The 25,506-nt window shown below is 39.8% G+C and overlaps 1 protein-coding gene across 6 annotated transcripts in view; it reads right to left on the bottom strand.

The window, feature by feature from the left end:
* Nucleotides 1-25,506, bottom strand: part of FREM1 (FRAS1 related extracellular matrix 1) — a 171,123-nt gene that overhangs the window by 132,991 nt on the left and 12,626 nt on the right. For 5 of the 6 annotated variants that reach the window (XM_043891226.1, XM_043891227.1, XM_043891229.1 and 2 more), the window contains exons 2-5: nt 13,426-13,931; nt 6,060-6,154; nt 3,068-3,369; nt 1,524-1,720 (exon numbers count right to left, since the gene is read on the bottom strand). In XM_043891226.1, coding sequence (XP_043747161.1) covers nt 1,524-1,720; nt 3,068-3,369; nt 6,060-6,154; nt 13,426-13,662 — 831 coding nt within the window. In that variant the 5' untranslated portion in view covers nt 13,663-13,931. Of the gene's footprint in view, nt 1-1,523; nt 1,721-3,067; nt 3,370-4,360; nt 4,479-6,059; nt 6,155-13,425; nt 13,932-25,506 lie in introns of those variants that run through there. The other variant, XM_043891228.1, reaches the window with a different exon arrangement.

Below are 25,506 nucleotides of genomic sequence, written 5' to 3'. Positions count from 1 at the left end.
AATCTGTTTATGACATGCCAAACTGACTATGGTATAAGTTAATTCTAAATAATACAGGAAGGTCATTTGAGAGAGGAAACTTCTAATAAAATTAATCTGAAAATATCAACAAAGAAAGCCCTATATCAATATACGAGGAAAAAGAAGAAAAATCAATTAGGAAGAAAAATGTCTCTAAATTTTGTTTTTTATGGAGATAAGAAAGCATTAAAAGTCAAAGATGTTTCATGTCAAAACAAACAGAAAGCATGTACTAATCGTTAGGAGACTGAGAATTTAGTCTTGATTCAGCCATGCATGTATGGTCAAGATATGCAGTTTTTGTGGCCCCAGTATAAAATAAGGGGCTTGCTCTAAACCAATTGTTTCCAAAAACATCAGTTTTTTCACTAGCAAAAAATATGTGTAGAGCTTACTATGTGTTCAGCTTTGTGCCAAGCTTTGTAAGCATCACCTCATTAAATCCTCTCAATAAGAAATACTACTATGTCCATTGCAAGATCTTAAAAATGAGGCATAAAGTACAAAATCACACAGTTAGTTAAGTAAACATTTGAACCCAGGCAACCCAGGCCCAAGGGCAGGCTCACTATTATTGTCAGACTTAAATCTCTTCTTTCAAAGTTCCCCAAGTGATTTACCGGATCAAATTGACCAGACCACCTCACAATTTTTCCAGTTCTCAATTATAAAATACTACAAGCCTGTTTAATCATTTCTTTATCATTCTTTGTTTTATTAACTCCTGTGGTAATAATGTTCAACATTCAACTGGGTCTCTTAGGAGAAATGGTACCAAGAAGTGAGACTGAAAGATGGAGGTCTTCCACAAATGTCATCTCTTATCATCTTAAATGAGCACAAAATCTGAACTGTTTCAGCAGGTTCATAGTCACTCCAGCTTCCCAAATAAACACATTACAGAGTACATGAGTTAGTAGAGAAGCATGCCAATCTTTCATTTAGATTGACTTCACTTTCTGTCATGTTTCAATAAGAAGAAATCAAGAGGAAGAAAGAGAAGGAGAATTTAAAAGAGACTGGCAGATGGAGATGGCCCTGCTATAGCCCTAGCAGTGAGATGAGGACCCCCTCTCTCCCAGTTTCCTATGGCCTTGCTGAATGGGTGTGTGGACCCTTTGATTTCTTCCAACAGAGGGTCTAATAAAGGGGTAAATGAAGCATCAAAGAGTAGGAGTTACAAAAGCAAAAATGAGAAGTTGAAGAATAGTGAAGGGCAAGGGAGAGAAAGGTTAGCACGTAACCTGATTCTGGTCCTTTCTAAGTTGCAATGGTAGAGCTACAAGATTGCCGGAAAAGGGAAATTATACATGGATATTATGTGCAAAATCAATCCTGTTTTAAGCACTCACTGGCAGTACAAGCCTGCAGTTACAGTGAGTCATTAGGCTGGTCCACCCACAAGCATACAGGAACCCTCACTGACACAGGAGCCAACACAAGTGCCCCCAGGGAACCAGCTCCTAGCTGGGGACCCAGACACGTAAGCCCATAGACTCTACCTTGTATGTGATTTCACTCCTGCTATCTGTGAGGTCCAGTTGGATGGAGATGTAATCAATGTTGGGAGAAGGGGAACTCAGGTGCTGGTATCGAAGCCCCATCAGCAGGAACTCCTCACAGCTCGCTTTGAGACTTCCGACTTTCTTCAGTCCCAGGGTACACCTGCCCCCTGGACACTTCAGCTCTGTTCCCAATTCTAGAACGTATAGCAGGGAATTAAGAGAGGCACTTGTACCTTAGTGATTATCTTTAAAAACCTACCCTCCCTCCCACGGACACTTATTCCCTCTCACTGACCAAAGAACACTCATGTGTACCCGCCAATCGTTCACTGAGTGCGTGGTCATTATTCTGAAAATCTGCCATTTCCTTACTGTAAAAACAATCAACCGATTCTCTAACAAGGTCCTTACCCACCAAAAGTGCTTGAGAGAAAAAATAAAATGCATTTTCTGGTGGTGGACCGTCTCTGACGAATAGGCTCACTGTAGGCCTTCTACAATCCTGCTCTTGTCTGTATTTATAGCATCCAGTTCTATAACCCCACCATGCAATCTCTGCTAGAATATTCTATTCACTGAAATTCAACCCCCACTTAAACACATCTGAATTCTGCATATTTTCCAGGTCCACTTAGTCTTTTCACTAAAGCTTTCTTCAAATATTCATTGACCACTTGAACCAACCTAATCTCCTCCACTAAAAACTGCAGTCATCTCTCCAGTACATAGCCTTTTTGTCTCTGCCAACTGTATTTTTCACTCTTGCACGTCTATGATATGCACAGGCCACTTATGTTAGTGGCCTTTTGCACACTTCCCTGATGTAAAAACTGGGTATTCTATTCTTACCCAGAAGGCTGCGAAGACTAAATGAGATGACATATGTGCAAACATGTCTTTAGTTATAACTTACTGTCCAAATTCCAGTATGACTACAACCATGATTTTCCCTTATATTTCCTGGTCTTTCCACAGTGCCTACAACACTACTATGTGTCTAGGAGGTGCCCAAAATGTGATAACTAAATGAATAACAAGAGGAACATTATCCATCAACTCTTCCTGATTTAAACCATATCTCCTGCCTACCAGCTTTACCCCAAACCTGCTTCAAGTCTAATAACACCTAATAAATTCCCCAGTTACTCTAGCTATCACTGCTATTGCTACTTACTATTAATAATAAGAGCTGACAGTTACTGAGCACTTGCTAGGAGCCAGACACTGTGCTAATTGCTTTGTGTGTGTGTGATCTCATTCACTGTCACCTTTATACAACCCTATGGAACAGCCACTATCCTTGCCCTTTTTTCAGAGACTTAGGTTAAGAAACTGACCTAACATCACACAGGAAATAAATAGCAGAGGCAGTTTTCAAGCCCAAGTTTTTCTGTTTCCAAAGTCTGCACTCTTAGCCACTAACCTACATTTTCAACCAGCTACAAATTCTATTAAGTAAAACTCTTTGTCACGGTGGAAGATGACCATTTAAGATCTGGCAGATTTAGTAACATCCAGATAAGTATTAAAACATATCATACGAGACTCAGGAAAGAAACTGTGTGGCTGATCTCCACGAGGTTCCTCCAGCTGGGGCTCCACCAGAACCAGCTGGCCGTGGGCTGGCAGCTGAGTTCCCACAGGGTCCAGTCTGACTGTGCATTCCAGGCTGGCCATCCTCTCGTAATCAAATCTGAGCAGGTTCTTATCAATGACTCGGGACAGGCCATAGAACTCAGACACCTCCAGTGCATTATCACTCATGCGGATGATATTACAGTCTGGTTCCAGGAGGTAGACCCGCAGGATAAAGGTTTCCGTGAAGGTGTCTGTCTCAGTAAACCTGAGGGCAGAACAGAGCAAAGGCAACATTATCGGTGAGCAGGTTCTTCTGATACTTGTGCACTAAGTTGACTTGAAGCTTAAAGATTGCCTTTCACACAATCTGTGTATCAGGTAGAGCTTGGATTTTACTTTATACTCTACACCCCACCTCCCCATCCTTTTCCCTGCTCCTTAAATTGGTGTCAACTCCTTTTTATGATACTTCCCTTTCCAATGACCCTCCTTTTAATACCTTCTCTCAAATCTATCATCAATACGGGTATTTAATGACTGCTCTGAGCTCAGAGTCTCATCTCGAGCATGTGTGCAATTTAAGAGTATCCTGCATATCTAGTTTATGCACTGACTTTTAATTCAGGAGTGAAGGGATGAGGGGTTTCTGAAGCATCATGCCCGTTTCACTTTTCACAAATGCCACAAGAGGAGTTATTTGCAGTCTAGCTGGGGAAGCTCAGCTCAGTGGGTGGCATGTAAAGGGTGATCAGTGACTGTAACCTCCAATCCCTTCATTCGCTTAGGAACTACGTTCTCTGGATATTTGCAGAACCTAATAGGGATGGATTGTCATTCTTTTTTTAATTAAATTTATTTATTTTTAATTGAAGGATAATTGCTTTACAGTACTGTGTTAGTTTCTGCCAAACATCAACACGAATCAGCCATAGGTATACCTAGATCCCTTCCCTCTTGAACATCCCTCCCACCTCATCCCCATCTCACCCCTCTAGGTTGTTACAGAGTCCTGCTTGGAGTTCCCTGAATCATACAGCAAACTGATGGGCTGTCATTCTTTATTGAAGGGAGAAAATTAAAGTGATGGTCGTGCATCAATAATAGATTCTCCATTGATGTGCTTTATAATGGCCCAAGCACATGCTAGACTCCTTACAAAGAGTTTATCATTCAGTCTTCACAGGAATCTATGGCAGTGTTGTTGACTCCATTTTACAGATGAGGAAACTGAGACTTAGAAAGGTCAAGTAGCTTACCAAAAGGGCCAGAGATGAGGTAAGAGTGTAAAAAACATGCTGTCTGCTTTTCTGCCTCCACCTCCTCTGAATGTTCGACTTTAAATCCTCAAGACCAAGAAGATTGACAGGTCCTCTAACTCTGCACTTCAAGGGTGTTGCTCCACCCGCCTCATCCTTTAGAAACTCAAAGAAATGGGAACAGCCAGAATTCATCAGCAAGCTTTCTGAAGCCAATTAGTTTGTTACCTTTAAAGTCTTAGGAAGATCAAACAGCCCTGTATGCTGATTGCCTAGTTCAAGGAATCCTTGGGTGCCATCTCATTTTCTGAGCACGGCATTTGCTTCATGCCTCTCTTCTGGCTTGTCATTCTGCATCACAATTATCTAGCCATCTTTTGCATCAGGCCATGAAAACCAGTCCATTTATCCTCTTGCTTTTGTTTCCTAAGCCTACCTAGCACAAGCCTGACCTATAATAGGTGATCAGGATAATTCACTGTCTGCTACAAAACTCCAGACTAGTATTCCTCTGGTACTTATGGGAAACTCATGCTGCTGTATTTTAGTCAAATACTCTTAAAAGTGACAAAAACCAAGTAAAAAACTATATAAGGCCTACTCCACCTACACTGAATTTTCAGTTGCTTCTATGAAGTGAGCAATAACATAACCATGAGCTTAATTTTTCAATTAACTTTTTATTTAGATATAATTCACATAATCCTAAAATATACCTTTTTAAAGTTTACAACTCAGTGTTTCTAGTATTTTCAGAAGGCTATGCAACCATCCTGCTCTCTAATTCCAAACACTTTTATCACCTCCCCCCATAAAAATCTACACCCATGAGCAGTCACTCCCCCTTCACCCCACTCCCAAAAGCTGGCAACTGCAATCTACTTTCTGCCTTTCTGAATTTGCCTTTTCTGGACATATCATATAAATGAAATTAAACAATGTGTAACCTTTTATGTCTGACTTCTTTCATTTAGCATATTTTCAAGGCTCAGCTGTGCTATAGCATGTAACAGTACTTCATCCCTTTTGTGGCTGAATAATATTCCATTGTATAAATATACCACATCTTGTTTACTCATTCATCAGACTGATTATTTCAACTTTTTGACATGTACAAAAAATGCTGCAGTGAACATTTGTGTAAATTTTTGTGTGAATATGCGTTTTAATTTCTCTTGTACATATGTGTATCTAGGAGTAGAACTGCTGGGTCATAATGTCACTTTGTCCAACTGCATAATTGATCATTTTAAACCTTTTTAAAATATAATATGTTTAAAAATAGAAGATATTGCCCTTCTTAAAACTAAGCAGTTGATAATCAAAATGAAGAATTTCACTCACTTTTGGAATATATTTTCTTCCTAATTCTCATTAAAAATTTGTAGATTGTAACCTCCATTTTTAATCATAAATGGAGAGTTGAATGACCAGAGATACCTGTACAAGAACTATAAAGGGAAACAGGAGAAAGCTAATAATTTGCCATAGAAAAGCCCCAAGGAAGAGGATATAAATAAAAGTAACTGAAAGGTTGCTACAATTCTTGCCTCATCCATTCAGGTCTCCAGTTCCTACTACTAATTACTTACTTGTTTGAAATCTAGTAACTCCCACCATAGCAATACTTAACCAAAGAAACAGAATCACACAGAATGGTTATCTGACAAAGAATGAAGAACGCTCCTGTGCCACTTACCTGTAAAGTCTAAGCTTCACTGTGTCTTCATCGAGAATTGGGCAACCGTTATGAGTATATTTTACTTCATTGGGAAGGAAATGGCAGTCAAAGACCTAGTTCATGAGAAGAAAGGGATACATATGTGAAAATCATTGGTACACTTTTTAGTTTTTCCAGCAGATAAGTACGGCCTGGAGAAATTATGTTCTCTTAGCATTATGTATGCGTATGTATGTTTAGTTGTGTAGGATCTTAATTCCCTGAACAGGGATAGAACCTCTACCCCTAGCAGTGGAAGTGGAGTCCTAACCACTAGACCACCCAAGAATTCCCTGTATGTGTGTGTTTTAACCACCAGCACCTCTACCCAGCCCCATGTCCATGCTGCTGCTGCTGCTGCTAAGTCACTTCAGTCATGTCCGACCCTGTGCAACCCCATAGACGGTAGCCCACCAGGCTCCCCCGTCCCTGGGGTTCTCCAGGCAAGAAGACTGGAGTGGGTTGCCATTTCCTTCTCCAACGCATGAAAGTGAAAAGTGAAAGTGAATTCGCTCAGTCATGCCCGACTCTTAGCAACCCCATGGCCTGCAGCCTACCAGGCTCCTCCGTCCACGGGATTTTCTAGGCAAGAGCACTGGAGTGGGGTGCCATTGCCTTCTCCGCCATGTCCATGACCATCCTGCTTATACAGCTGTTGCCTGTTTTGAGAATGTCTACATTATGAAAGTCCAAGCAGATGAAGCAGATAAATTAAACAGTGATGATCTCTAAATAATTATCTTTTTATATTATATTTAAAATATGGTCCCATTTTTCAAAACATTATTTACCAACACCTTTCAGGGGTTTACAGCAATTAAGGAGGTATACCTGTATGTACACAGGAAAAGACATGTCTTACCCCACATACCAACATGCTATATTAGCTCTGTGTGTATTTTTTCTTCTCCTTTTATTGCTTTCCTTTCCAAATAGTGTTTTTATATTTAAAGATGAAGCTGCTTAATATGGACACTATTGTGTTTGATCAAAGACAAACAAGACCCACAGTAGTTTCTCAGTTATTTGCAAAAGACTGTGTTTAATAGTCATGTAATAACAGAAATGACTTATGAGACAAACAGCAACATCAAGGCAATTTTCTCTCTTCAAGCAGAATTATAATTAACTGTACCACCTAACTCAGAACTATTAAGGAAATTTCTAATTGTTATATTCTGGGGTCATATTTTTTAAAAAAATTTTCTCTTCCAGTCATACCATTCTGTACAATCTGACCTGGTAGAGTACTAAGAAATACTCTCGAGGTATTTACATGTCATCACTGCTGAATTCATGCTTCTTAGCCTGTACCTAAGTACAGCCTCACACATTTACCAAAAACATAATCCTTTCTGACTCTACTCTAGTCAGAAGGTCTCTTCTTTATCTCCTTCCTTACTGTCAGAAAGAGGGAGCAAAGACGTCTGTAGAAGAGGAGATCATTTATTTGTATTCCTGTTCTACACACATCTTCGCTTCCTCTTTTTAATTGACAACAAGGAAGGAGATAAAGGAAAGACCTTCCCCATATCATTGACAAATAGTCATGGTAATAAAGAGACAATCTGCTTTGTTAAAAGAAACATCTGTTTTATGTTTTGTAATATGTTTTCCTTTTATAAAAGGCGACAACCATAATTGTCCATAAATTTACTAAGCAAAACAAAGGAGAGCTAAATCCTTTTCTAATTACTGTCTAGCTTTGTTTTTTTCCACTCCAACTGCTTTTCAATTACAATTTATAATTAAATTGTCACACATTCCTAACTCATTACTCACTTTAATGACAGTAAACTGGTTCAAACGAGAGATATTTTCTTACCGCTGTATTTCCTATTCAAAAGAGCAAGCTCAGCTCTAAACCGTGGTGCTTTTCCACCCAGGAAATTTCTTGCTTTGGGACAGGTGTGAGCAATACTGTGTGGGGGTAAGTCTTGTCCTAAAACATGAGGAAAACATATCGCCATCGACCTTCTCTAATTGACTATGTCAAGAGGGTTCTCTAGACAGAAGGTACTGGTGTGCGCCAAGCGCATCCGTTTCCAAGTATCCAATAGGAAAATGAACCTGTTGGTCCTAACACAAACTTCAGTAATGAAATGAAAACACTAATTGAACAGATGTTAAACAAAACATTTTCTGTGCAAATCACATGAAATTGTTCATTACACAGCAGGGTGTTGTTAATACAGTCATCTCACTAGGAATGGGCTCACATAAGCTTGCTTTCACCTTCCTAGTAAGCTCTATTGAAGAGTAATGCTTACACTGTGTGTTTGTGTGTGCGTGCACTTGCGTGCATGCATGCACATGGTTATGCTTAATTTCAAAAACTCCAAAAGACATAAATCCCTAGGGAGAACTGCATCTTCCTGTATTAAAAACAGGCACATATTCCTCAAAAAAGCACTTTTCACTTAGGAATCTTGGTTTTGTTGAAATTATCACAATAAGAAAATAGGAAGATCACCTGGTGATCTGAGAAACAAAGTTTTTCCGTATATACAGATTTCTTGGTAGTACAAAGCTCCAATATTTGTCCAGAAGGTAATGAAACTCCACATTTTAAGAAAATAAATATATTTACTTCATGTGTGTATGTTCAATCGTGTCTGAGTCTTTGTGACCCCATGGACTGTGGCCCAATAGGCTCCTCTGTCCATGGAATTTTCCAAGTTAAGAATACTGGAGTGGGTTGCCATTTCCTACTCCAGGGAATCTTCCTGATTCAAGGATCAAATATACATCTCTTGAGTCTTGAATTTTACATTGGCAGGTGGATTCTTAGATGAGAAAAATTCATTTGAGATGTCAGAGGTACCTCTGGCTATGCATACACTGAAGCATGATCCTTTAATGAACCACAGCACACTAGGGGACCCTCTGTGGATGTTTGGAGCCATGTCCCTTTGACTTACAATGCTGACTTTCCTAAACCAGACAGGTACATTGTTTTTGTTCCACATCATCTTTCTAGTAATAGATTTTTTCCCTAAGATCAGAGAAAGTTTGAAAAGGAGGTGACTTAGAGATCTCCTACAATCCTTGATTCTTGTGACCAAATAAGTGTTCTGCTTACATCTGGTCACAGGGATCCCTTTTTGCTCTCCAGGGCCTCAGAACTGGCCAAGTGATGAGGACCATTAAAGTATCACTAAAAATGATGACATTTTCATTATTCTCATAGAAAGTGCTATATGTGTTTAGAAGTCATAGGCTATTCGTAATGGAGAGAGGGACAGGATATCCCCAGAGGTTTAAGTCACAGTAGATTCTCCCCAAAATGCTTTCCAAGGAGGGAGAATCTGGGGAATAAGAGGGTGTTGTTTTTGCATGCTTGAGGCCAGAGTTTAATATCTCTGCACTACAGGGGGAATTTTCCCTCTCTTCTTCCCTCACAAAATAGTCAACTTTACTTCTAAATAAATGTTGAACAATTTTTTTTGATATATTGATTGGAAGCATTATCAAATTCAGTCTTTATAAGGCATCCACTTTTTTCCATACAGCCCTGAGTCCCCACTCTATCAAGGACTCCAGTCATGTAGGATTAGGGTTCTATTTTGCTGCTCCCCAAAACCCCAAGGTTTTACTTTTGACCCCAGTGCCTGTAGTGAGGGCTCCACTGACGCTACTATCACATTTAGTGCATCAGGGCTTGAGGCGTGAGCCATCCCAGGCCTCTACCTTTCCCCTAACTTATAGACGTCAATCAAACACACCTTCCAGCAGAAGTTACATGTTGGAAGAAAGTGGGGAGATATTGCAATCACTACACACTTGGGAATACAAGTGTGACCTGGGGCCATTAGCACAAACTAACACTGTTTAGATGCCCATCTGAAGATCATTGACTGATAAAAGAAAAAGCTCATGGGAAACTGGAAGGAGACATTTAGTTACAATATCATAAGCAATACTCCCAACATGAGAGCCCTCCATAGAATTCTGATGTGTTTCATAATCAGATATAACCATAGGGAGGTAAGTGGAATATCTAGAGATTTCAATTTGAGCTATCAGTCTCTTTTTTTAAGATTTTTGGGGGGAATGTGAACCACTTTTAAAGTCTTTATTGAATTTGTTGCAATATTGCTTCTGTTTTTTATGTTTTAGTTTTTTGGGCATGAGGCCTGTGGGATGTGGGATCTTAGCTCACTGACTGGAAATCAAACTCATATTTCTTTTTTTTTATTTTAATTGGGGGCTGATTACTTTACAATATTGTAGTGGTTTTTTGCCATACATTGACATGAATCAGCCATGGGTATACATGTGTTCCCCATCCTGAACCCCCCTCCCACCTCCCTCCCCATCCCATCCCTCAGGGTCATCCCAGTGCACCAGCCCTGAGCACCCTGTCTCATGCATCAAACCTGGACTGGTGATCTATTTCATATATGATAATATACATGTTTCAATGCTATTCTCACAAATCATCCCACCCTTACCTTCTCCCACAGAGTCCAAAAGACTGTTCTTTACATCTGTGTCTCTTTTGCTGTCTTGCATATAGGGTTATTGTTACTATCTTTCTAAATTCCATATATATGCATTAATATACTGTATTGGTGTTTTTCTTTCTGACTTACTTCACTCTGTATAATAGGCTCCAGTTTCATCCACGTCATTAGAACTGATTCAAATGCATTCTTTTTAATGGCTGAGTAATATTCCATTGTGTATATGTACCACAGCTTTCTTATCCATCTGTTTGCTGATGGACATCTAGGTTGCTTTCATGTCCTGGCTATTGTAAACAGTGCTACGATGAACATTGGGGTGCATGTGTCTCTTTCAGATCTGGTTTCTTTGGTGTGTATGCCCAGCAGTGGGATTGCTGGGTTGTATGGCAGTTCTATTTCCAGTTTTTAAGGAATCTCCACACTGTTCTCCATAGTGGCTGTACTAGTTTGCATTCTCATCAACAGTGTAAGAGGGTTCCCTTTTCTCCACACCCTCTCCAGCATTTACTGCTTGTAGACTTCTGGATGGCAGCCATTTTGACCAGCATGAGATGGTACCTCATTGTGGTTTTGATTTGCATTTCTCTGATAATGAGTGATATTGAGCATCTTTTCGTGTGTTTGTTAGCCATCTGTATGTCTTCTTTGGAGAAATGTCTGTTTAGCTCTTTGGCCATTTTTTGATTGGGTCATTTATTTTTCTGGAGTTGAGTTGCAGGAGTTGCTTGTATATATTTGAGATTCTTTGTTGCTTTGTTTGCTATTATTTTCTCCCACTCTGAAGGCTGTCTTTTCACCTTATAGTTTCCTTCATTGTGCAAAAGCTTTTAAATTTAATTAGGTCCCATTTGTTTATTTTTGCTTTTATTTCCATTACTCTGGGAGGTGGGTCAAAGAGAATCCTACTGTGATTTATGTCAGAGAGTGTTTTTGCCTATGTTTTCCTCTAGGAGTTTTATAGTTTCTGGTCTTACATTTAGATCTTTAATCCATTTTGAGTTTATTTTTGTGTGTGGTGTTAGAAAGTGTTCTAATTTTAGAAAGTGGTTGACCAGTTTTCCCAGCACCACTTCTTAAAGAGATTGTCTTTTCTCCACTGTATATTCTTGCCTCCTTTGTCAAAGATAAGGTATCCATAGGTGTGTGGATTTATCTCTGGGCTTTCTATTTTGTTCCATTGATCTATATTTCTGTCTTTGTGCCAGTACCATACTGTCTTGATGACTATAGCTTTGTGGTATAGTTTGAAGTCAGGCAGGTTGATTCCTCCAGTTCCATTCTTCTTTCTCAAGATTGCTTTGGCTATTCGAGGTTTTTGTATTTCCATACAAATTGTGAAATTATTTGTTCTAGTTCTCTGAAAAATACTGTTGGTAGCTTGATAGGGATTGCATTGAATCTATAGACTGCTTTGGGTCGTATACTCATTCTCACTATATTGATTCTTCTGACCCCGCACAAGATATATTTCTCCATCTATTTGTGTCATCTTTGATTTCTTTCATCAGTCAAACCCACACTATTTGCACTGGAAGCAAAGTCTTAACCACTGGGCTGCCAAGGAAGTCCCCTATCTCTGTCTCTTTAGTTCTTCTTTACAACATCTATTATCACTTTTGAATAAGCTGATGGATTTTTTTATTTTCGGCTAAATAGACAGAAAGAACACTGATGCTCACAGTTCAGCAAATAGAAATGATGTATTTTGCCAGAAGAAGTAGTCACATCCAGTGTTGAATATTATCAAAACTGTTTGCATTGAGAGGAAAGTTAAACTACAGTAAGAAGAAGTAATAATACCAGAAGTAATATTCTACTGTGTATAGAGAAAAACTTTTACTTTAAACAAATATTTGATAATTCAGGCTTTCCTAAACCCAGTGAATTAGAGGATAACTCTTTATCCTACAAAAGGATTGAGCACAGAATACCCTTAAATGACAAGGTCTCCAAGGCCATGATTAAAAGGAAAAAAATGTACGTGAGCATTTTTGAAGAACAGTGACTATTTAAAGTATCTTCATATCTCTTTTCCAGATCTCTTCCATTACTCAAGGGACTGTTTGAATGATGGTAATAGATGAAAATGTCTTCACATTTTATTTTTGCTATTCTGTGGTACAAGTGTGTCCTAAAATTGTCCCGGAACCCTGACATCTTATCCAAAGGCACCTTGACTGGCCAGGGTGAGATAATCTGGGGCAGTTATAGCCCCATAAAGACTGTCCATATCACCCTACACAGGAGACTGCCCACTCCAACCCTTGGAAGGCTGGCCCTGTTTTCATTTTGTCTCTCTCTGTCCCCATTTTCCTCTCTCTGTTTCCCCGCTAAGTTTCTCAGAGAGCGCTGATGTACCTAAAATGAGTGGTATTTGATTCCCTGATCTTAGTAAGCTTTACATGCATTCTCTTCAATAAAGAGGATAAATTGGAAAGACTTGTCAATTTATGTATTTTTCATTTAAAAATCCATCCATCCATTAGTTTGAACCAGCCTTCCACCACAGGTATTAACATAAACAGGAGTAACTCCTGTTGGTTTTGTAATTCACAGTCAGCCAAGAACATTCAAAAATAGTTTTGACCAATATCAAATCATTACCTGGTACACCTGAAACCAATGTTGTATGTCAATTATACCTCAAAAAAAATTTAACAGGTTTCACCTTGCATAGAAAAAACAACACATTATTATGCCAACCAATTGCAGCTCCACCATTTCAAATCTGAACTTCTTAACATCACTCACCTCTGGTAGCTTGAAAGAAGACCTTTTATCTTTCTCTCTCTCTCCTCTCCCCCCTCCCTCCCTAACATTCTCACACACTCAGATTCATACACACTACTAAATAGCAAATCTCAGATATGACCTACCTGTGGAGTGAGTTTCCCAACCCTCTGGGTTATTGGCTCATTCATCACAACTTCCACTTTGCAGGCATCTTTCTCTTTGGGGATGGTGAACTTCAGGTCATCTTGAGACAGGAAGGCAGAACTGCCCTTCATCACCCTGACCCCTTGGTTAACACGGACAAAGGTGGAGCTGGCCCAGCCTGAGAGCAGCAGCAGCAGGAGCAGGGCACCAAGCCCAGCCCAGCTCAGAGAGCTCATGCTGACGGGGGCCAAGTCGTTTCCGTTCACCAGGGAAATCCCTTCAACAAAGGAGGGCTTCTTGGCTTCCTCCAGGGGTGTCAGCTCATAGTCCAAGAGGCAGGGAGAAGGGTCCTGACAATGTGCCCCAAGATCTTAACATGTCCCTTTCATTTCAAACTCAGACAAGGAGGTCTTTCAGGCAGTCCCAGAGCTTTTAATAAAACTCGCTGATCACTCCTGACAACGCCAGCAAGATTAATGTATACCTCCCAAGTGCTTTTTTAATCCTGCAAATGGGACAAGGGGTTGGAGGAAAGTGAGAGAGAAACCAAAAGTTTATGTGACTCATTCAAAAGACCCCCACCACCAAAGGAATCTTTCAACTAGCCTATAATTTCAGCTAAATTAAAAACAAATAAACTAACTTGACCTCCAGGCCCATGTGAAAAGCAATGCAGTCATTTCATTCCCCTGAGGTAACTCCTGCTTCCGGACTCCACGGGTCCCCACCAGGATGTCAGCTGTGTGGTCTTACAGGAGCCAGCCCGCCTCACTGCCAAGGGCAGGGTTTGCTCCCCTGCCTTCAGAGAAAGTTGTTGAACTGTGCTTCTGTTTCCTCACTTGATAAATGAGGACTGTAACCAAATTTGTGCAAGAGAACTGATAGAATTATTTGCCCACTGTTTGAAAACATGATTAATTCTGAATCAGTGCTACCCACTTTTTTTAAAAAGGCTTAATAATTTGTCACCTGTGCACACTTTGCCAGGCAATGAAGACACCTAAGAAATGCTTGAGTGGAAATTGGCGAAAAGATATTTTTTTCTAAGTGAACATTTGGGGTTTTGTTTTAGGTGTAACAAGCACTAGGAATTGAGTAACATAGCTTCAACATACACAGCTAATGACATGGCAGATGTACATGCATTTATACATCATCTACAATGCTAATTACATAGAAAGTACTGAATTTGCCCAAGTGGAGTACTTTTTTCTATTTTAACCACTTAGAATTTCATGATTTTTTTTCTGTGTCCTGTGAGAACAGAAATGATTTTAACCCAAAGTAAATGGTATTGAAACATATCTTTAACTCCAACATATGATTAGGTGAACAAAGCATAGTTCATTATGCCCATGGAAAGGTCTTACACTTTCATACTTTTAATGATTTCTATACATGAAAATAAATGTCGGAAGGTGTAGACAGAAAGGCCCGTCTCATCCACTTCTAGGACATTAGTGGAAGGCTTATTCTCTTGTCACTGTTTGAAGCCTTTGCTTTTGAGGTAGTGCCTGATCTGTGTCACCTGACACCAGGGGTTACATGCTTCACAGAGCAGCCTGTTTTCTATTCAGTCAGTCCCAAAATAAAACAGTACCACCCTCCCACTGACCATGTTACACACTCTCAGGCTGAATTAGGTTGGCTTGTTTGGGCAAGAATGCAAACTGTTTGTTGAACTTTCACAACTTGTTTCTATTAACCTCTGACATCTAAGGGCATTCAAAAAAGCAGTGCTTTCAGAGAGAAAGAGCCAGCAGGGTGGGTAGGTGTCTCCCCAAACTGAGAGATCAAAGAAAAAAACTTGGCTTTCTGAGATTGAAATGAATTAAATCAACCTATAAAGGATACTACAAGGACTCTATACTCTCAGACACTCATCTCCCTTCTTTCCTGCTTCTCCACAGACTCTCTGGCTTTTTCATGTTGGGGACCTCCAGGTCTAGAACTGTTTTCTGTCTACTCTCAACTCCCTAGCAACCTCATTCCTTGGTTTTAAATACCAGTTACTTTAAATGTGGCTAATGAGTCCTACATTTATATCTCTCACCTTCTCCCTTAATTCTAAATCATACATGCAACTATTTGATATCTCCCTGTGGGTGCACGTGAACACACCCCAGGGGACACTAGTGGTGAAGAATCTGCCTGCCAATGCAGGAGACCTAAGAGAAACAGGTTTGATCTCTGGGTCAAGAAGATCCCTCGGAGAAGGACACAGCAACCTGTGGGTGTGTAACAGGCAGCTCAGTTTTTTGTTTTTGTTGCTGTAGCCAAAATTGAGCTCTTGATCTCCCCTCCCTGGGTCTTCTTTATCTCAGTAAATGGAACTCCAGGTTTTCATTTGTTCTCTTCTTTGTTTCACACATCTAAGTAAACAAACAAATAAAACTGTTTGTTCATTGTGGTGGACAGAACCTTAGGGTGACCTCCAATAAATTCCAGTCTCCTAGTACACAGAAGTTCCCTCCCTTTAAGTGATAACAGAACTAATGATATGTCCAACCAACCGAATAAAACAAAGGTGATGGGATGTCATTCTCATGACTACGACTCTCTTAGCCAGTGGGCTAGAGGCTCTCCTGATGAACTTAAAGAAGCTTGCCCCTAGGAGTTCTGCTGTCACAAGGCAATGACCTCTGCCAACCTAAATGAGCTTGGGAGAAGGTTCTTCCTGACTCAAGCCTCCGAATAAGAAGGGACACCCATGGACACCTTGATTTCAGGGTGATGACAACCTGAAGCAGAGAACCAGGATAAGCCATGCCTGGACTCTGACCAGTGAAAACTGTGAGATAATCAATTGTGTTGTTTTCAACCACTGTTTGTAGTAATGCGTTAGTACAGCAATGTAAAACACCACTTTTTTTCAAAACATATCAAGAATCCAAATACTTCTCACTGTTTCCATTGGTACCACACTGGTCCAAGCCACCACCAATTCCACTGGACTACAGGAGCATCCTACTGGACCTCCCTACTTCTCCTCTTGCCTCCCCTTTAGGCATTTCTCAGCACGGCAGCCAAGGTTCCTATTTGATTTTACTTATATCACATCCCTTCTCTGCCCTAGGCCTCCAACAGCTTCTCATCTTAGTGTGGAAGCTGAAGGCCTTGTGATGGCCTGTAAGGTATTTTACCACGTAATCTGTTTTCCCCCTTACCTCTCTCATCTCCTGTTTGTCTTCCCTTTGCTCACCCTTCTCCAGCCACACTAGCATCTTTGCTTTTTTTTTTTTTTTTCAAACAAACCAAAATCGACCTTCCCGTTTGTGGCTCCCTCTGGCATAAACATTCTTCCCCTAGACATCCCTCTTTCTACCTCACCCCTTTCAAATTTTCCATCAAATGTGACCTTGATGCTGTGGCCACACCTAGCTATCTCATTAAAACTATGATAATCTCATCCCCAGGTCCTTTTCCTGAGCAGTGATAACCACCTAACATAATACATTTGCTTATTTATATTGTTCATGTCTACTTCTCTCATGAAAGTAAGAACTTCCTTTTTATTCATGGGTTTATCTTTCCCTTTTGTTGCCCAGATTGAGAAGGCTGCCTTACACTAAGAAAGAGAACCACACTTCAGGCTACCAGAGCAGTGAGCCCGAGGGAGCGTGGGTGTTCGGGGCATTTGCAAGGCAAAGTCAGCATACCAGCCTGTTCTTCCAGAATTTTACTTGGCAGGGAATGTAAACTGCTTTCCAGTTTAAGCCACTGTTGAGTGAGTGAGTGGAAGTTGCTCGGTCATGTCCAACTCTTTGTGAACCCATGGATAGTCCATGGAATTCTCCAGCCCAGAATACTGGAGTGGGAAACCGTTCCCTTCTCAGGGGATCTTCCCAATCCAGGGATTGAGCCCAGGTCTCCTGCACTGCAGGCAGATTTTCTACCAGCTAAGCCACCAGGGAAGCCCAAGAATACTGGAGTGGGTAGACTATCCCTTCTCTAATGGATCTCCCTGACCCAGGAATTGAACCAGGGTCTCCTGCATTGCATGTGGATTCTTTACCAGCTGAGCTACCCACTTTTATTTGGGGTTTATTTCATTATTTGTGACTGAACTTTTACACTGTTAATAACCACCTTATTCTTCAAGTTTTTTTATTATAATAATTTCATTTAGTCACTAATCAGCTAAGTATTGTAACTTCTTACCTAATAGCATATGGGGCAATAGCTCTTTCTCTATCATAGTAAGTCCTTTATCAGAAAATAAGGTCAAAAACTAAGATTCTAATGTTCATCTACCAGGAAGAGAAAGGGGAGAAAGAAAAGTAAATCTGTTTCTGTGGCTCCTTGTGCCACAGTGATGTAGGAAGGGTAGACATGAATCTGAAGATCTGGATTCTAACCTTGGTTTTTACGAACATCTGTTTCCTCTTTCAAAAATGGGGCCATCCATCTTGCCTCTTCCAGTGTCCCAGAGAGGCCAAATGAAATAGTCCATGTGGAAATATTTTCTTAATTGCAAAGCCCCATGTAAATGTAACACTACTATTACAAAATATGTCAAAGGAATAAGACAGCAAAGCTTGTCTCAAGAAAAACAGAATGGCAGAACTTGGTCCTGGATGCAGGCAGCAGGCAGCAGAATAAAGTTCAGTATAAGTCAAATAAAATATATTCTATTGACATTCAGATTTTCTCTTTTTCTTCCCCAGTGTCCTAAGACAGAGATAGTAGTAAAACACTGAATCCTAATATTTCAGAAACAACCTGAAGCAACACAATTAGGGAGTGAGGAAGAGAACAAGAGTAATAATTTCCAAGTTCAAAAATCAAGCAAAATTCATCCTTCAGTCAACTGGTCTACCAAATTAGGTGCACTACAGATCAGAAAGAGTATGCTATATTTGTGTGTTACTCATATTCTAATTTTGCTCTTATATTTTTCTCTTGGTGTTGAGAAAACCGAGTATGTAGATATTACATGGAAAGTATTTTTCTGAATTTTTACTTGAAGAAGGTGGCAGGGGAGGGGAAAGAGAGAAAGATTTGGATGAACAGAGAAGAAAAGGGCCAAAAAAAAAGTAAATAACAAAAAAAAAAAAAACCCACAGAACAATAGTAAAGGAAATTAGGATTCTGAATCAAACAAGATTTCAGAGATGATAATTCATTTTATCTCCACCAAATAAAATGATAGAATTGTTTTATCTCTGATACAAAATTGCAATGTCCAGGGGCAGCCAATATTTACTGGACAACACCCCAGTGGGAAACCTAACAACACATCTTGAGAACTCCATTTCTTGACCCCAACACAGGGCCAAGTCAGAGCCTTAGAATCCATCTGTCCCCAGCTTGCTCTGATCACTGATATGGGCAACCTCAGGGTCAGCCGAATGACTGGTAGCATTTTTGCAAGGGGAAGCAAAAAGGTGGTCAGATTCCATAAGGACTCTTATAAACTGACTTTTCGCCAGAGGGACTTAATTTGATGCTGCAATAGAAACAAATTCTGTCTGCTTGCTTGTACAGTTCAGCTGCTCCTCAGTATTTCACAACCCTCATGTTAACCCTGTAAATCAATGATGCTCTTACAAGCCATTTCCCACTCTTGCCTTTTTTCCTTCATGTGGAAATCATGTATTCTAAAGATACCTGTACAAGCCAACAAAAATGTTCAAAGATGTTTGCAAAGTGGAAAAACCACCCTGCTCTGAATTCTTCCTTAAAAAATTTCAGAAAGGTTTCTCTACCCAAACTTTCTTAGTAAATTTCCTGAACAGAAGAAAATGATTTAGTAACATTTAATTTGGTAGAGAGGAATTGGAAAGACTGATGCTGGGAAATATTGCAAGCAAAAAGAGAAGGGGCATAGAGGATGAGCTAGTTAGATAGTGTCACCGACTCAGTGGATGTGAATTTGAAGAAACTCTGAGAGACAGTGGAGGACAGTGGAGCCTAGCATGCTACAGTCCATGGGGTCACAAAGAATCAGACACAATTTAGCAACTGAACAACCAACAGTTTATTTCATAATTACACATTCAGTTTAATCAGAGGAGAATGTACGCTCCATGTTGATATAAATATGCTGATATCATATGTTGGCATCATATGTATCTGAGATAACATCATATGTATCTGAGATAATCTGTGCACAGCAAGGAAAAAAACTGGATCCCAGCTATCCTTTCTCTCTGCAATGGAAATTCTTGATGGACAATGATAATAATGTGCCTTGAAGAGATTCATATTTACTATTGCTCTTCTGAATAATTTTACAATGATACCTACACAATACAAGCACCTTCCCCATATCTGCCCAACACAGAAACATCATCCATAGTCTATCATAGCTTTTGCTGGCTTGCTGTGCTATTTGCAGAGCCCCTACTGGCCTGATATCCTTCTCGGCACTCTGGATAGTTATCACCAATCAACCAAAGATGCTATAAACAACAAAATCTTTTATCTTCCCTATACTTGAAGTTATTACCTCATGACTCACAGCTTCAGATCCTACAAGTACCCTAAAGTGTTTAAGAAAGAAAATAAACTAATAGAGAAGTAACATTTTGAGTAAAAAATGGCCAACTCATGATCAATCCATTCCCACTCACTAAAACCTAGAGAGATTTTGAGATCTTTGACTAGAATGAAGATTTTCTGACTTGTACTCTACATTAAAATCTGTGAGACGTCAGTGAGAAGGAACATAGAAGCCATCATGGAATGACTTACAATGAATTTTTGAAACCATGATTTTACTCAAGTTAATTTTCAAAGTAATTTATATGAATCAAGGATAAAAGTTTTAAACACAAACTCGTAGCTGAATATAATTATCCATAGAACAGCTGAAATGATTCCGAATCAAATGTGACATAAATTGATTCACCCAGGAACAATGAACTGGAAATCAGGAGAACTGCCCCCAGGGAAAAACTTAACTATCCAAACTCAGAGAAAGTGGTTCTCTTCTTTTGCATTGTAGTTGAGAAAATTAAGAATTAGACAGACTTTACCAAGGACTTCAGATCCACCACCTGCTTTGACCTTCTTTCCCTGAGAGAGATAAAGAAGTCTAATTGCTCCTTTTACAAGCAATAAGGAGTCAATCTAAGGCTGGCCTGAGGTCATAGCCAGAGGCAGCAGAGCCTGGGAGAATCAGGGCTCTGGCAACCTGGGAAAGCGCTCTGTCCTCTATCCTGACAATCTTGCTCCATTTCCTCCATCATAGAGCTGCTTTTGAGCCACTACAAAATCAGCCCTGTGCTCAGTGGTGTCCAGCTCTTTGCGACCCCATGGACTGTAGCCCACCAGTCTCCTCTGTCCGTGGAATTTTCCAGGCAAGAATACTGGAGTGGGGTGCCATTTTCTCTTCCAGAGGATCTTCCTGACCCCAGGGATCAAACCTGAGTCCCTGTGTCTCCTGCATTGGCAGGTGGATTCTTTACTAAAAGCACCACCTGGGAAGCCCAAAAAAACAGTCCTGAGAATACACAAATACAAAGCTGGTTCTTCTCTTTCAAGAAGCTCATCACCTCAGATGGAGTTTTAATTGTTCAATGATCCCACAAGGGTAGAGGATCCTCAGCGATCTTACCCTCCATGGCTTTTCCAGAGAGAATTCTCTCAGAAAGGGAGAATAGAATACTGGAGAAGAAAGAAATAGACTGCGACTTCTAACATTTTTTCTTAACAATTTTTAGTACAGTTGTCCTCTGTGTCCACGGAGGTTGGTTCCAGGCCCCACCCCCACTCCCCCAGACACCAAACTGCAGGATGATGCTCAAGTCCTGAGTGACACTGTTGCACTGAAAAGGAAAAAAGAGGAACGAGTTTTTCTTTCTTTTCTCTCCTGAGAACAAAGAAGATAAAGAGAACAGTGAGCAGGACTGATCACTCTTAATTTTTACTTTAAGTGTTCCTAATCTGTAGTCTACAACAAGGCTTACTATTCTCCAAACTAAGCTGACCCTGAAGTTAAAGTTCCAATACTTTGGCCACCTGATGCGAAGAGCTAACTCACTGGAAAAGACCTTGATGCTGGAAAAGACTGAAGACAGCAGGAGAAGGGGACGACAGAGGATGAGATGGTTGGACGGCATCACTGATTCAATGGACATGAGTTTGAACAAACTCTGGGAGATAATGAAGGACAGAGAAACCTGGTGTGCTGCAGTCCATGGAGTCTCAAAGAGTCAGACATGATTGAACAACTGAACAACAAATCTGACCCCGTGTAAACTACATCCTGCACCTATTGGCCCCCTAACTCCATAGGAGCTACATTCTGCACCTATCATTCTTTAATTCTGTGCTAATTATATCCTGCACCTGGTGCTTACCTTTACCACAGACCATCCCTAGTAGTTTTCTTTCTTTCTACATTTCAGAAAGAAGGCCGCAGCACAATAGACCAGAGACAAAGGGACCCAATTACCTGGCTACCTGTTGCCAGCTATGATGGCTTTGAAACAAAGCAAGAAGGATAATGCAAGACTTTATCCCTGGGTTGGGAAGATCCCCTGGAGAAGGGAAAGGCTACTCACTCCAGTATTCTGGCCTGGAGAATTCCATGGACTGTATAGTCCATGGGGTTGCAAAGAGTCAGACAAGACTTAGCAACTTTCACTTTCACTTTATTAGTCTGAGTCTTATCATTTACCCTAAAACCAGGAGACCCAGGCTATATGAAGTCTCTCAGTTCCACAAGGAAGAGAGGCACCGTCCTGAGGTACTAGCCTGCTGTGTTCTCTGTTGGCAGAGGATTTATTCAGGTTCAGTGGGCAGAGAAAGTCAATATTTTGGCAGTAATAGCATAGTATTTACATATAACCCATGCAACATCCTCCCATATATTTTAAATCATCTTTAGATTACTTATCATACCTTAATACAATGTAAATGCTGTGTAAATAGTTGCTAGTACACAGCAAATTCAAAGTTTGCTTTTTGGAAACTTCTGGAATTTTTTTTCAAATATTTTCAGTCATTGGCTACATACATACGAAATGCACAGATATGGAAGGCTGAATGTCTTTTCTCATTTTTTGACAACTAGTACTTTTTGCTTACTATGTGTGTGTGTGTGTATATATATATATATATATATATACAGCACTGAGACATATTCTTTATATGTTTATTTTCATTTATTTCTCACAACAAACCTACAAAGCAGTTACTATTATCATGCTGATTTTATAGATAAATAAACCATGAGTTAAGGACGTGACATCATAATCATGTAAAAAACACAATATATTAAGTGCTTACTATGGATTAGGCATTGTTCAAAGGACTTTGTATACGATATCTCAACTCCGACAGTGGTTTTCAAAAGCAATGATTTTACAGATTGGGAAAATAAAGTAAAAGAGGTTAAGTTACTGGCCCAACGTGTTGAGCTTGACTCAAGTCTGTGTCCTTGCAATTATAACCCATATTTACTGACCCCAGGACCTGTGCACTTAACTGCTGTATTATACCACTTCGCATTACAACAAAATCTTAAACTCTGCTATTGCTTCACTATCCCTGGGGCCTTTTTCCTACAGTATGCAAACCCTAAACAATTTCCTATATGGTCCCAGACAGTAATGGTTGGCTATTGCAGGAGTTAAAGTTTCACTGGAGGCAATGTTCTTTCAAGGAAGTAGCTGTTACTTTAAGATCATTTAATTAACGCAGAAATCCTGCCTATCCATATCTGAGTGTTCCAACTCCTTACACTACAAGCACAGTTTAAAGGCCTCAAGGCAAGCAAGCCAGTTCCAAATTCCACTCTATTAAATCAATAAAATATGTATTGATTTTGTTTATAACGTTTTGCTTCCTTCATTCTGCCAATTTTTTTCTAAAATGGAATCTAAATCACAGATGTGTGGTTTATAAGAACACTCAGAAATCAATCAGTTTTTATCCTTCATTTCATTTATCAATTTAGCTTTTTCTGAAAATAACTTCCTTTTGTGTGTATAAAAGAAATGCACGCTCATTAACTAAAGGACAAAAATATAAAAACATAATGAAAAGGAAAAAATACACTTTCCCAATACCCAAAGAAAACACCCTTAGGTTTTCTTAAGTATGTATATGTACACAGTTTTTAAATTTAATTAGAACTACACTATAAAAAGAATTGCATATAATTCTTTTTCAGTAATATAACATTCTTTTCTAAGCATTTTCCATATTATTAAACATTCCTTGTGATCTTTACTTTTCATTTGTGCACTGCCTCCTCTACATGGACATCTATAGTCATTTCATTGTTACATTGAGCTAGTTACTAGGTTAATAGATTGTGTTGAAAAATCTTTAATTAAATCAGCTTGTTTTTCTAGTTCTTTCCTTTTGATGGTTGTTTGGAAGTGGGATTATAAGATCAAAGGATGCACAACTTATTTAGAGTTTCTTTAGTTCAGTTCAGTTGCTCAGTCATGTCTGACTCTGTGAAACCCCATGGACTGCAGCACACCAGGTTCTTGATGTGATACTATATGGAAAGATGGCACTAATCTACCCCCTTACCAGCCTTGGTCCCACTGATATTCAATATCATCCCCTTTAATTGTTCCTCACTTTCCAAGTGAAATGTAGCCTGTCACTATTTTAACTTGCATTCCTTTATTTACTTGAGATTTGGCTTATTTTTTTTTTTTTTATGTCCATGAACACTGGATTTCCTCATGTAGAAGCCCATTTATTTTACAGAAGAAAGGAAGCCCTATGGCAATTAAGTGATTTTACCCAATGTTGAAATAACTGTTAAGGCCCAAGACGGAGCCACTCCCTCCCAGGATGCCATGTCAGCCAACCAAACCTTCATGTCCCTGTAAATGTTCTGCTTGACCAGAAACACGGTGTATTTAGTCAGCCAATCCCCAAACACCAATTCTGGGCCTTCTTACCCTAAAGAAGGTTGACTTTGTCAACCCAGCCCCAGCTAATCAGATGTTTTCTTTTTATTCATTATCTTATAAAAGCTTCTCGCCTTTTGCCCATTTGCAGTTCTCTCAAAGGAGACTATTCACTCCATGAAGTGTTAAGTTTGTGTGTATCACCTAAATTGTCATCTTTAATTGTCTTTAAACACCAAGATTATCCATAATCTGGAAATGAGCCTGCATTGGAACCTAAGGTCTCCTGACATCCAGACCCATGCAATGTCTCCTAACCCATGCAGCTCACCCTAAATCACAGGTGCTTAGTCCAATAATATTCCTTTCAGTTAGAACTAGACATGAAACAACAGACTGATTCCAAATAGGGAAAGGAGTATGTCAAGGCTGTATATTGTCACCCTGCTTATTTAACTTATATGCAGAGTACATCATGAGAAATGCTGGGCTGGAAGAAGCACAAGCTGGAATCAAGATTGCCGGGAGAAATATCGATAACCTCAGATATGCAGATAACAGCACCCTTATGGCAGAAAGTGAAGAACTAAAAAGCTTCTTAATGAAAGTGAAAGAGGAGAGTGAAAAGTTGGCTTAAAGCTCAACATTCAGAAAACTAAGATCATGGCATCTGATCCCATCACTTCATGGCAAATAGATGGGGAAACAGTGGAAACAGTGACAGACTTTGTTTTTGGGAGCTCCAAAATCACTGCAGATGATAACTGCAGCCATGAAATTAGAAGACACTTGCTCCTTGGAAGAGCTATGACCAACCTGCATATTAAAATGCAGAGACATTACTTTGCCAACAAAGGTCCGTCTAGTCAAGGCTATGGTTTTTCCAGGAGTCATGTATGGATGTGAGAGTTGGACTATAAAGAAAGCTGAGCACCAAAGAATTGATGCTTTTGAACTATGGTGTTGGAGAAGATTCTTGAGAGTCCCTTGGACTGAAAGGAGATCAAACCAGTCAATCCTAAGGGAAATCAGTCCTGAATATTCACTGGAAGGACTGATGTTAAAGCTGAAACTCCAATACTTTGGCCACCTGATGTGAAGAACTGACTCATTGGAAAAGACCCTTATGCTGGGAAAAATTGAAGGCAGGAGGAAAAGGGGATGACAGAGGATGAGATGGTTGGATGGCCTCACCAACTCAATGGACATGAGTTTGGGTAAACTCTGGAGTGGATGATGGACAGGGAGGCCTGGCGT

This window comes from Cervus elaphus, chromosome 29, assembly GCF_910594005.1.
Source record: "Cervus elaphus chromosome 29, mCerEla1.1, whole genome shotgun sequence".
NCBI lineage: Eukaryota > Metazoa > Chordata > Mammalia > Artiodactyla > Cervidae > Cervus > Cervus elaphus.
The sequence above is the reverse complement of the archived record's forward strand: the minus strand, read 5'-3'. Positions and strand labels throughout refer to the sequence as shown.